Source organism: Raphanus sativus, chromosome 1 (assembly GCF_000801105.2).
Source record: "Raphanus sativus cultivar WK10039 chromosome 1, ASM80110v3, whole genome shotgun sequence".
NCBI lineage: Eukaryota > Viridiplantae > Streptophyta > Magnoliopsida > Brassicales > Brassicaceae > Raphanus > Raphanus sativus.
This window is the reverse complement of record NC_079511.1, coordinates 22,872,655-22,886,513: the sequence shown is the minus strand read 5'-3', so window position 1 is coordinate 22,886,513 and position 13,859 is coordinate 22,872,655. Positions and strand designations below refer to the sequence as shown.

The 13,859-nt window shown below is 32.1% G+C and overlaps 1 protein-coding gene and 1 long non-coding RNA gene across 3 annotated transcripts; both read right to left on the bottom strand.

Moving 5' to 3' along the window:
• Positions 1–731: 731 nt before the first annotated feature.
• LOC108839132 (uncharacterized) lies at positions 732–3,047 on the bottom strand. Of its 2 annotated transcripts, none has more exons than XR_008935317.1 (5): positions 2,507–3,047; positions 2,338–2,375; positions 1,285–1,994; positions 1,142–1,227; positions 732–1,035 (listed from the first exon to the last, which is right to left on the bottom strand). It is a non-coding gene; the product is annotated as an uncharacterized LOC108839132 (long non-coding RNA). The 2 variants fall into 2 exon arrangements; XR_008935316.1 differs by having other exon boundaries at positions 1,142–1,204.
• A 1,253-nt stretch (positions 3,048–4,300) lies between these two features.
• On the bottom strand, positions 4,301–5,910 carry LOC108856592 (cysteine-rich repeat secretory protein 34-like). The gene is made up of 2 exons (XM_018630438.2): positions 5,494–5,910; positions 4,301–4,744 (listed from the first exon to the last, which is right to left on the bottom strand). The coding sequence occupies exons 1-2, from the start codon at positions 5,827–5,829 to the stop codon at positions 4,301–4,303; spliced, it is 780 nt and encodes a 259-aa protein (XP_018485940.2). The 5' UTR covers positions 5,830–5,910.
• Positions 5,911–13,859: the final 7,949 nt, after the last annotated feature.

Here is a 13,859-nt window from a genome sequence, read left to right as displayed (position 1 = left end):
TTTTAACACTGTTTTATTCAAACTGATCTGAAACATATTACATCATAGAAGAATATGATGACAACAATGGGAAACAATGGTCTTTCCACACTAGAAATAACAAAAACTGACATGATTAAAAATGACACATTAGCAAATATCAAACTGGTCTTGTTTTCAAAATAAAGTGAATTAAGTGTTCCCTTTCTAGCAGTGAATTAAGTGTTCCCGTTCCGGCAGTCGTAAACGGACTTCTGATACATTCATTTCCCGCCTCTTACGGTATTCCGACCATAAGAAGTAAGGTATTTGTGAATTATATAAATGTAATTAAGTATATACTTGATGACAAAAAAAAAAGTATATACTTGAAAACAGTCAAGAGAAGGTCCATTGCTTCCTCGATCCAGAATTTTTACCACCTTGAACAAACAGAGATTTGATGTTTCAACAAAAAAAGACTGAGGAATAAAACAATAACTTCATAATCTGAAGTAACAAGGCTAGATGACAAAAAAAACTTGAGATGTTTATTTACTAAGGATATCTCTTAATCAAACACTTACGGAGAATATAGAGACATATTTTGAGGGAAACCTCTTTGTGGTCTCCAAACTTGTCTAACCAATCCAAATTGTTGATGCAAAGATCTATGTTGCCTCAACCTCTAATCTGAATACCAAAGACGTGGTATACTTTCAAAGTTACAAATACATGTGTCAGCGGATCTTGTGCAGTAGCAAGAACGAAAGTGTTGATGAACAAATTTTACATATATATTATTTTGTATCTGATTAGAATAAATAAATACAATGTCGCCAGAATAAACACTCAAGCAACCCTCAGATCAGCTGTTACATTATAGATAAAAACCATCCTTGAATCACCGCAGTTAGAAACTACTTTTTTGGTCAAAAGAAAAAGAAAGAAACTACCAAGCCAACCACAACAGTAATTCCCACAGTTTCAGAGGAGAAAACTCTATCAGCAGCAGGTCTGCTGATTTTCAGCCACTAACACCGTTAGAACACAGCTTTCAGACCATTTCAAGTGTTCCTGTTGAGTTCGATATATTCAGCCAAAGCAAAATGGAGAATATCTCACTTAAACACGTCTTGTAATTATCTGGAGCAAAAAGAAAGTCCAAAAGTTAAATTGTTACCTTGAGATGAGGCAGGTATGTTGGAGCAAGAGTAGAGGTGATGAAACTTTGCATCAGTGTCTTCTGGTTAGAGTAAAATCAATCGGCTTTAGAGAAACTGGTTAGACTACGATGGAAGGAAATTTGCAGATAAAAACTCTTACCTGTTCATCAGCGAAGAGTATCTCTAACCCAAAAGTCCACCTCTAGCAATGTTTTTTCTCTCAGAAATGGACTAACAAAAATGGAAGCTCTGGTGGGCGACCGGAGATCGGTGGATTTAGGTTTAGATATAAAGTTTTAATAGGAGAATTATCAAGGGAAAAAGTGGAACAAAACATTCAAGAGTAGCTTCAAGATCGTATTAATTGAGAAGGTAACAGACAAAAAAATCAGACACTAGAGGAGTAAAACTGTTAAATGGGCCGTCAAAAATCCATTTGGGCTTGACCAAATGGACAGTTATGGGCAGTATTGGATGGTCTATATTGGACAATGGTTTAAAAAATGCCCAAGACCAAACCATGTCCAAATGGTTAAGCCCTTGGACACTCAATAATACTTTTTGAGTAAATTTTTATTTTTATTTGTATTTAATTTATATGTTTCATATTTATATTGTTCACAATGATTTTTATATCTTTAAATTTCATAAAATCTGTAATTTATTTATTGTACTTATTTAAATTTTATAAAATCTGTAATTTATTTATTTGTATTAATTATTTTTTATAAAATATGTAAATTATCATTTTTTGTAAAACAAGTAATGTCTAAGTTAAACATAACAAAGTCTTCATGTTCCATGTCTGCATTTTCAAGATAAAAGTCATCTTCTTCATCAACCAGGTTTGGAGTATCAAAGTTCATTGTTCTGTAACAATTAGACAAATGCTTAATCAGTTCACACACTCCAGAAACTAGAGCACTAAATCATGTCCACAACCTAATCATTTATTTAGGCAATAACACAACAGAAGCTTTAATCAAGTTCTCTACTAAAGTTATCAACAACAAAAGCTTGAACATATATAAATATCATAACATTTAGTGTAAACTCATTCTCAGCAAGGAAACATGAGCTATTATTTAAAGCAAGGAACATATCAAACACAATCACACTCTGCTTTTAGATGAGTTTCACCAACGAGCTACATCCCTATAAGAAGCCTAATGTAAAACTGCTTAAAACAAAAGCTAAAGCAAGAAACACATACAACCGGAAGCGTGTCAATGAAGTTTCTGTAGATGCGTACTGCAAAGCAAAAAAGAAAAGAAAACATAGATCAAAACTATTCATCAACAGTATGATAATCAAAGAGAAATACAGATTAAAGGGTTTCACTCAGTTAGGAGATCGATAAAACTAAAGGATTCGAAACTTACGGACTTGAGTTACGGATGCGAAGAGAAAACACTTTCCTGTTCTGATCACTTTCCTCTTTCTCCCCAAATCACGCTCTATGTGGGCTCGGTTTGTATCTATCAGAGGAAGCGAAGCTAGACTTGAAAGAGAAAAGATCAAGCCATGAAGGAGAAAATTACCTGTGGAAGTGATGATTGAAGAACCCACAAACACAGATCAAGCTATGGAGGAGAAAAGCTCAGAATCTAGAATAGAGACGAAGGAGAAATGCCAAAATCGCGAGAACTGTCTGATTTTTGATTTTTTCCCAAAACAAAACTCTAAAGTTTTTAATGGTTTGGGCAGATAGAAACCCACCCATTTGGGCAGGAACAAATTGTCCACGGGTGAGATCGGTTTAAAATCCAAATGGACCATTTGTTATTTGGTTGTAATCATGGACCACCATTATAGTTTGGACTATCCATAGGCGGTCCAACTATTTGACAGTACTATCGAGAAGATGAAGCAGAAGAGCCTGGGGAGAGACTCTACGCTTGAAGACGTGACAGATTTGTTGGTATGGGCTGGGATGGACCGGATGATAATTTTAAGAGAACTCATATATAAACGCAGTTTAATTAGCAGCAGTGACATAGCAATTTTAAACACTATGATTACCCTGAATTTCCAAGCTGACTTGACCAGCTTAAAATGTCTCTCTCGATCCATTTTATATATTGGGATAAATATTAGTCTTGTATAATTTTTAAAGGTTTTTTTATCTTATAATTCAACCTTTATTTTATCTTATATTTTATAATGTTTTGTTTAATCAAATTTAACATTCTATCCCACTAGTTTTATCTTATATTCTTTTACAATTTTACAATGAGATCTCATTTTACAATTATATATTAATAAAAATTATCAACTGAAATGAAAAAAAAATTATATATAAAAACTAAAGCAAACCAAAATTTTAATATAATAGAGTTTTTTAATAATAACACAACTAATAAAATATTTTATTTATATCAACCCAAATGAAATCAGTTTCTGTTTGCAGAATATAAAATATAAAATGATTAAATTTTATACATATCGAAAAGTTATTATAAAAAGTTTGTCCTCTAAATAATTATAATGAAAATGTCATAATTTTCAAAACCAATAATGTTACAACACATGTTTTTATTTTAAAAACTACTTTTGATGATCAGTACCAATGAAACACATGTCATTATCTATAACCAAATTGCTTCAAATAAAGACAAACGACACTTATGAAAACAAATTTAAATTTTTCAACGGGTTCAAAGTTTCCAACAGAATAGAATTCACGTAAGTTATGAGACTTGTTCTGCTCAGAACTACTGAGAGAAGATGATCATAGATTGGTATCATGCAATGCAAAATAAAATATACGAGGTTAAAGGAGCATGACTTGGTGTTAAACTCACTTTTCAAGTAAGAGGGTTACCAAACATCATTCATAAATTATATCAACAATCAACTGAAGTCATTAAAGCAAAGCTTTCAGATACCGAGGGTGATAACAAGTCAGTTGGGTTATAGATACAAGAATTCCAAATCATTTAAAAGTCTTTTTTTTTTATATCAATTTTGATATTTCAATGTTTTTTTTAAAGAAAAAAGCTTTTTACAAACGATGTGACTTTTTTGCTTCCAAACAATTTCGTCGGATCTTTTATAAACACTCTTTTTATTGGTATATGTATATTACATTTCAGCAAAAAGAAAGTAAATATAACTTTTTTTGTTCAACAAACATAACTTAAAAATGCTTTTTTTGTCTCAAAACTTAAAAATGCTTAACTCCTAAGAAAAGGATATAACTCATATCTTACATCACAGTTGGTACCCAAAATTCGAGCTCCTTGTTTAATGATGTTGTTCTTGAAAAGCTTTGTGATACTCCATGCCAAACAATTTTTACAATCTAGTGTTACATCTGTACATTGCACCATTGCATATACTTTATTTTTTCCAAGCTTCTTATCCCCCGCCGCATAAAAAATGTGATTATAATCGTTACTGGAAATTTTGTCTACTTGAAGTGTTAGCTCAGAGAAAAAATCCACCACCCTCATGGCAAACAGTTTTGCATCCCCTCTCACGTTATTTGGGTTGTGCATAGAAAAAATATTCTTGTAATTAATCTTGGTTAACCCTTTTTCTTTGATCGTACTAATGTAGAGAAGACATTGATCGTACCATATTATTACTCCTTTGTTACTCGGGCATTTCTTACGAAACTGCAATATACAATCATATATGTTTTAAATTATTTTAAATGATGATTTGATATTTCAGTAATTTGCAATCTTGATTAAAATAGTTGCATTTAACAAAAACATCTTTAATGCAATTCTATTTCTACATAATTGTAAAAAAAATATGATATCTATATAACTAGAGTTGAGACGAATTTGGATGTCAAAATTTCAGGATATCCAAATATGTCATTACTATGTTAGACTATTTATTCTGGATCTGTGATTTTGGAAAATCTAGATGATGGATATCAAACTAAATATCAAGATAGCTGTGGATATTCATATTCGGACACAAACCCATAAAAATATTTATTTATAGATTATATAAAATGAAACAAAATTTGCCAAAATAAAATCTAACCATTTAAAGGGTAAAAGTAATATCACAAAATAATTATCTAGATAATTTATGTTATCTTTAAAAATTAATTAATATCATATATTTTAAGCATACTTATATAATCCGGGTATCCAAACTTTAAAATCAAGATATCTGGATCTCGATCCAGTATTTAATGATCCGAGATATTTGGAGTGGAGCCGGAGGGGACCTCACATTGGATCCCAGATATTGGATAATTTTCAAAATTTGTCAGTTAATACTTTTTCTAATTACTATAATGTTGTTTTTGTTTCACGTAGTCATTTCTGTTTTGGCTCAAAGATAAAGTTTTACATCACTGATTAAAACATAATCTTTATATTTAAATATATGTTAGCTCATTTACCCCCGCAATTGCAGTGTCAGCACATGTACGACATTTCGATCCATAAGAGTCACCACGACACTGAAAAATGACGCTTACAAAATCGGGTGTTGTCGTATGTCCAATACTTGCTTCTGCGGAACCGGTTGCAGCATAAGAGTTAGTAGTAATGTGATGAAAGATCCAGTTGAGGTTTTTCTCGAACGCACTTCCGGAGTTATATTTCCCTTGATTGAGGCATTTGTGGTTGAGATACTCATTGGTAAGGTTCATTGACGAAACACTATGTATGATGAAGAATTGCATGACCAAAATATGGAAATAAAATCGTTTGGATAGAGAATATGAAAATTTCATTGTTATAGATTTTTATTTCACTTAAGTAAATTGTGGTTTTTATAAATGATGTGTTACGATTGACATATTTATATAAGAACTGAGAAGCTTTTAATTGATTAGCTTACAGATAGAGAGAAAAGAATTTGCATATTTTGGGGGCGTATATGGAGGGAAAAAGAAAAAGTCTAATTCAAACTGTTTTACCAAGTCTAAAACTCCTAAAAATAAAATCAGACTGATACAAAACTTTTGGTGCACAAGTTTTCAATTAATTAAGATTTTAGTATTTCTTTCGTTTTGAAATGATTTCTGTTATAGAGTTTTCAAACCTATCAAGTCAAGACTCCTAAAACTAAAACCAAACTGATACAAAATGTTTAGTTCCAAGTCTTCAATTAATTAGGATTTTAGTATTTCCTTCGTTTTAAAATGATTTCTTTTATAGAGTTTTCAAACCTATTAATAAACATACTAAATTTTAACTGTAAATGCATTATGTTGTGATTAATTATTTCACACAGATTTTAGCCAGTCAAAATCCGAAGAGACAAATTAACTTTTATGAAGTTTACAATTTTTTTGATTAACTTATTATTTTGGTTTTTCTTTCAATCCGTTGTTACACTTGAACTTGATGTAATTAAAATTTTAAGGAATAAAGTTAACCTTCATTAGAAAAAACAGTAAAAAAGTATGTTATTAGTTAAAACTTTCAATTTTGTAAAAGAACTAAGAAATTATAACTATTAACTTAAAATTATTAAATGCAAAGCATATATATATTTTAAATCATGGATTATTTTGAAACGAGGTATGTTATAATTTTGCAAGTATAATAAAAAATTGCAAAAACAGCCTTAGCATTTTAATTTAAAAATGACCATATATCTACTTTAAATTTTCTAATATTATGTGTGGACTTAATGTTTATGCACCTTTGGCACATGCCAACAACTGGACATTATTCTGCATAATTAAGATCACATATTATATTTTTTTATATTAACTGCTATTTGACATTTTGTTAACTACTTAATTAAAATTGACAAATAATCAAACCTATGTAAGCGAAACAAAATTGGTCTAATCTCACTAACAAATCATACAGTAAAAACTCTATCAATTAATAATGCTGAGACTACAAAATTTTATTAATTTATAGATTTATTAATTTACAAAAAAATCATTTTTATAGAATAAGAAAATAGTTAAATTTTTCGTATATATAATAATTAAATTTTAGAAACTCAACTTTTATATTGTTTTTGTTATACTATTTGTTATATATGAATATGTTTCATATAATCTAAATGTAGCTTTTGATATAATTTTACTAAATATTATCAAAATATATTGAAGTGTTAAGAAAAAGAGTAAATTCATTGTGAATATAAAAAATAATAAAATCTTTTGTTTGTACTTATATATATATATATATATATATATATATATATATATTATTTTAGTCGGACTATATATTTACATAAGATTTTCTGTAAAATATTATCTTGTTACATTATAGATTTGTGTCATATTTTGAACCGTTTAAACTTGGAACTGAAAAATTATTAATTTAGAGTGTTTATTAATTTATCGAATATTTATTTATAGAGTTTCTATGTATAGTCTACTAGGCATATGTCCACGTTTCCTGCAGGATTTTATCCTCAGATATTGTTATAATATAATACATAATTAAGAACAATATAACACATTACCAAATTATGATGAAGATTTATGATTGTAAGACAGTAAGTTGCATAAAGTTAATGTTTTTACCACAGTCTTCAAAACTACATAAAACCTTTGTTTAGGCCTTGGTGATTCTACATTTTGTAACTTTGTATTTCTTTGTAGCATAGAAGATGAGACTTATTATGAGAAAAAAATGTCAAAGGTTAACTTTTTGTGTATTGGTCCACTAATGTTAACCAAATATTAGTAAATCAAGATTTAAGAAAATAGAGCCAAACCCAAATTACTTACAAGTTACAATTGTAGAGAAGTCAGTTACAATGTCTGGAAATGTTAGGAGTGTAGCCCTTCAGATAAAAAAAGGTAGAGAAATTTTGGAATGGAGTAATGGAGGAAAATATTACATTGCATCGCAGTTATTTAGATTAAAAAAAAACTCTTTTGATATCCTTAATCGTGGTCACTAAGTAAAAAAGTTGAGAAAAAATCACACTATTAGATATATGATGTATAGCAACATAAGAAACACACAGCAGTTAGATTACATGTAGATATCTTACTTGTTTGAGATTATGGGCATGGATGATGGATCCATTATATGATGTATACCATTATCTCATAGGTGAGCTTTAAATCCTTGCTGCTGGCGTGTGTCGGAGCTTGTGGTGTTGGCTCGTGAGGCGTGACCTAACTGCGGTTTCGGAGGCAGTCGTCTATGGCTCCACCGAGGCGGTTTGTTCACCCTCCTTTCAATCAATCCTTCTCTTCCCGGCTTGGTTTCTCTGGTCCCCGTATCGAGTTTTATCGACATGCTCGTACAGGTTGTGTTCTGCTTGTTTGGGTTAGTTGCTTCCGTTCCACCGGTTCAGCATTTTGCATCAAGGCTCTCCTTGCTTCGGTTCTCGAAGGAGGCGTCTGACGAGGATTTCGTTTTCTCCTTTGGTCTGAGGAGGCTCGGTGTCTTTGGTGGATCAGACGGTTAAGTGACACTTCCCAGTGCCGTGAGATCTTGCTCATGGTAGTGTCGTTTAGCATTTTTTCTTGCAGGTCTTGGAGCAATACTGGATATCAAGCTGCGGCAATCCCGTTCTCGTCTTATTGCTCTTCAGTTCCAGGCCGGTGCGTGTTTGATCGGCTTGGGAGTTTTTGAGTATTGTAGGTGATGTATAGGTGGCATTGGAACGATTTTCAAAGGTTGTGTTTTAATTCCCTCATCTACTGCTCTTGTGCGTGTACCGGCAGAGGTGATTCTAGGTTCTGAGACGTTCACTGGGTGCTAGCTACTCTGGAGATTGCATGAATATTCCCGGAATCCGAGAAAACGAGGAGAACCTCACATAGACATGGTTTTGTCAATGGTAGAGAATTGCGCCCGGTTTCCTGGAAATGTTAAGAACGGACTAGTGGAACGTGCCGGGTCTAGTGGGTGGACGAAACTTTCTTTGTAATTGTATGTTTTCAGGATATTCTGTTCAATTCGGTCTTGTAATCACTTTCGGAATTCCCGTCTAACGGGTTGATTAATATAATTTAAGTAAAACAAAAAAAATCGCCAAACACGCAATTTGGGCTCCGATTGGTAACCAATGTGTAATCGCAGAATTGTGAAAAAAATAGTTAAGCTACGGAAAAATTAATTAAGCTGCGTAAAAATTTAAACTTTACGGAATGATGGAATACATGTTAAATTGATCAAAATATTCTATATGGTATTTACTTTGTTATAAGGAAAAACAAAATGTGAAAAAACTAAAATTAAAAAATACTTTAATTCTTATTAAATATATTTAACTTATCTTTCAATATGTTTAATAATAGATTGATATTTTATAATATTACATAACAATTTATAGTATAGCTTTATTTCCAACATAACTATTTATCAAAAAAGAAAATATTGCTATTTATTTAAAAATTTAAAAAATTGTTAGCATACAATTTAATAGTATGAAAGTGTTAATTTTGTAAGTTTTCCACGATAATCATGGAAGATGTTTAAACTTTACTTAGTTTCCAAATGTAACTGTTTAGATCTCACTCAAAACACTTGTCTTAGAATTGTTTTCCTTTTCAATGCTTATATCTGTTAGGCATTAATAATCTGCATCATTTAATTAGACAAAAACCATCCTTACCAATCACAATCACTCTGGTTTCATGATTTCCAGTTTAGCAATCTAAAACAGCCTATAAAACCACCAAATAAATGCCCACCAAGCATGGTCTATCTCAAATTTAGAACAAAGAAATTACCGTGGAACTGAGACAAACGGCGTGGAAATCATAACTTGGAATCAAGGTCGATGTCATTCAAGAAGTCAAGCTCTCAGCCTCTTTCAGTATTTGCAGCAGCTACCTATGTTCTCCAACTCCGACCAGGCCGTACATGTAAATGAAGAGTAACAAATGAAGGGGCTGATGAGAAGTTGAGATGAAGCTTAGAAAACCTATTCAGCGACACCTTTAAAGCTATATCACCTGGTGAAAGCTAATCATGCATCCATGTAGTCAAACGCGGTTCTTTGTCCTCTGTAATACACTCTCGGGTCATAACCCTTCACACTCAGGTCATATCCCATCAGAGAGAGCTAGAGCTGTGTCATTTGTCGGTCACCTTGTTGCATCTTGCTAACTTTTCTGCAAGTAGGTCTGTTTTATTGGTCAATCTATAAACGTTAAAAATCAAGAAATTGTTGTCATTGCTATCACACCTTGAATTACTATAAACATTGGCAGTTGAATTAAAAATTGCAATAGAACCATGCAAAAATACCTCATGGTGTGTGGTTGTAGATGACGGTATGAATATAATTGCTTAGCTATGTGTCCATGTTCTTTTAAAAACTGGTAAATCCAATACTCACTATCAAACGTTGGAAATCTCAGAGAAACAATATAAGTTGTCAGGAATAAAGTCTTTTAACTTCCCTAAAATAGTTTGAAGCTTTTTGTAGTATATGTAGCTAAATATATATAGATCTTTCAAATTTTGACGACACTGAAAAATGAAAAATGAAAAATAAAAAACGTAAAACTAATATATTGGAAAAATCATAAAACCTTGAAAGTGGACATTTTAAACTATGAATTTTTTTCAGTAAGACTTTTAACCTTTAAAATGACATTTAAATCACATAACTTTTAAAATAAAAAGTTGATAGGTTATAGAGGTACAAATTTAATATGCCAGTTTTTTAAAAAATAAGAATTATTTAATTACTAAAATAAAAAAAATAAAGCATAGAAAATTAAATAAAATCATATAATTAAATTAAAATTCAGAAAACTAAAAAAATCAAATCAATTAAATAAAAGCTCAGAAAATTAAATAAAGATTTAGAAATTTAAATAAAATCAACTAAAAACAACTAAAAAACAATTGATAATATTAAATTAAAATACAGAAACACCATATACAAAATTTCAAAAATAGGCTTTAGACTTTTTCTTTGTCCTTCCATTTTTTCCGTCGAAAATATGCAAACTCTTTTCTCTTTTATCCAAATACCCAATCAATTGAAAAATTTCTGAGTTCCTATGTAAATATGTCAATCTTAACACTTCATTATAAAAATCAAAATTTACTTAAAATAAATTATAATTTTGTAAGTATAATAAAATTTTGAAAAGGCCTTTGCTTTCAGTTAAAAAATGACCATAAATATACTCAAAATTTGCTATATCATATGTGGAATAGTGCTTATGCACCTTTTGCACATGCCAAAAATGGGACATTAACTCTGTCTAATTAAGTTCACATATTTATTATTTTATATTAATTGTTTTTGCTGTGTTCTTCTCAACCAAATCATAAGGTTTTTATTTTATTTTAATCTCTATATATTCCTCTGTTTTGTGTTTAGAGATAATAAAACTTCCGGTTAGCCGGATCAGATACCCCTTTCGCAAATTATTTTTTTCCTGTTTGTTTTGGGTTAGAACTTTGTCTTCTCCGATCATGCTTGGCTTAGATATTGCTCGGCTTAGGTTCTTCTTTCTTTTATGGTTTTCTCTCCTTCTGATAGCTTGGTTTGTCATCCTTAGAGTTTTGGAATCGAGTGGCTCCATAACTACCACGCGAGTGACTCTTTCTCTGAAGCTGTTATTCCACAAGAAAAGCTTTGTGTAACATATCTTCTATCTCCACATAATGTTGCATCTCCACACTATCTTGTATCTCACGGTTAAGTCCTCCAAAAAACGTGCCATAATTGCCTATCTATCCCCAGATATACAAGCCCTTAACACCAGAAAATTGATCTCCTAATAGTATTCTTCCACAGTCCATGAGCCTTGTTTGAGCTTTCTTAGTTTCTGATGTAGATCACGGTGATAGTGGCTCTGAACAAACCTCTTGCGCATGATAGACTTAATCTCCTGCCAAGCCAAGTCTTAATCGGATGCTCTTGATTGCGCCTTCTGTTTGTGACAAGCTGATCCCAACTATTCAGTGCATAATCATAGAACTCAGTAGCTGCAAGCTGGATCTTATTGGCTTGAGTGTACTGCTGACAGTTGAAGACAAGTTTAATCTTCTTTTCTCACTCAAGGTAAGCATCTGGATCGACCTTGCCATAGAAGGGGGGGGGGGGTGTCTTGAGCTTCAAACCAGCTAGGTCATCTCTCTAATTTCCTCTGCCTTCATACCCACGTCTCTGCCTTCTCTGGCCCCGTCTAGAAGAAGAACTGTGATATTCATAGTAGTTGTCAGTTTCATCAGTTCCAGCATGTTCTTATTGAGTCTGATCATGCCTTTCTCTTCTAGATTCATTGCTATGACCTTGTCCAGTAGCTTGTCTAACCTCTTGTCTAAGCTCTTAATGAATCTCCTTCAGGTTAGCTTTCATCATTTTGTTCATAGTGGTCAGCATGGTCTGATTCAACTTACCAGTCATAGCTTCCATCAGTAGTTTGTTTTTTCGGATCAGATCAGCTTCATCCTCAGATACGGTGCCCATTGGTACCTGAAACCAAAGATAAACTCAACCAGTAAAAGAGTTCTAATCCATGATAAAAGAAACAATAGTTGATCGCAACAGAAAAGGAAACAAAAGCAAACTGATTAAGGGTGGTAAACGGAAACTTGATCAACTGATATACCATGAATTTGACCCATTTTTAGTCATGGTATATTAGTATTTTAGGATATATTCTATCCATTCTTGGGTCTATATTGCATATTTATAGGTTCAGGAGCTAATGGAGGGGAGATGATGATTTTGGAGCATTTTAGAGCATTTTAGAGTTTATACCCGATAAGAACCATATTGACCACCGAATGTTGACAAGGAGAGACGCACGTCGATCGATGCACACCCAGTGCTATCGTTCAATACTTAACCGCAGAAGCCTGGATTTGGTCACAGCCGACTTGAAGCCCAAGACACCATATATTTACCATAATGCCCCTGACGAGTTTTAACCTAGTTATTCTAGTATTTAAGTCTTGCCTATGTGTTTTGGCACATACATGGTTTTTACAATAGCTTTAGTTTCATAGTTTTTGGTGAGAGAGAGAGTTATCAAATTGAGAGCATTCTTGAACACCATTTATTTATCTATCTATTTTATGAAGTTATTTTATGATTATGTTCATGTTTTGGTTGACTATGTCTGAGTAAACATCTTTGTTAGATTTAGGGTTCAAATAGGTATGAGGGATTAGCCCAAAACATGATTACATGAGCATGCGATATTCATCTTTGAAGATCATGCTTAATGCTTGTGTATGAGTAGCTAACCTACATATGAATACAAAGATATGAATCCTTGGATCTATCTTCTCTGAGCCAGTAATTTACTTGGAACAAGCGACAACTGACTGGGTAATTTTTTGGTGAACTGTATTCAACCAACGCGCATAAAGCTTACTAGTAGCACATCGATCGATACTCCTATAGAGTAATCGATCGATATACGCGGGGCACATTTCGATCGACATCGGCGACATCACACCGATCGACGCCCTAACCTGTGTTCACAAAGGAGGTGTTTCATCGGTTCTAGTGATTAGATGGTCACAACAACAGTTGGGCTATTGTTTAGTTGGATTCTTTAATATCATGCAAGCTTCTCATATAGGAAATCATACCTCTATAATCCTGATAACCTGAATAGCAACCTTAGATCTAACTCTTTAAATCATACTTGTTAAAATCCATCCATTCATCTTGAGTAATTGTCCTGCTCAAACCATTTTCTTGTTTACTTTTATTTACATCATTAATAATCTCCAACCTAGCTTAGTTAAGATAAAATCTATTGATTCCTCAGCTCCTTATGGATTCGATCCCTAAATACTACAATTGATCAATTTTGATGAGAGTAATATTGCTATAGGCTAATTTGAGTAA

Bases quoted from the DNA above. Each gene is read 5' to 3' on its own strand.
- LOC108856592 (XM_018630438.2), bottom strand. From the start codon at position 5,829: ATGAAATTTTCATATTCTCTATCCAAACGATTTTATTTCCATATTTTG. The intron at 4,745-5,493 runs GTAAATGAGCTA...TGTATATTGCAG, and splicing joins CTGACACTGCAATTGCGGGG to TTTCGTAAGAAATGCCCGAG.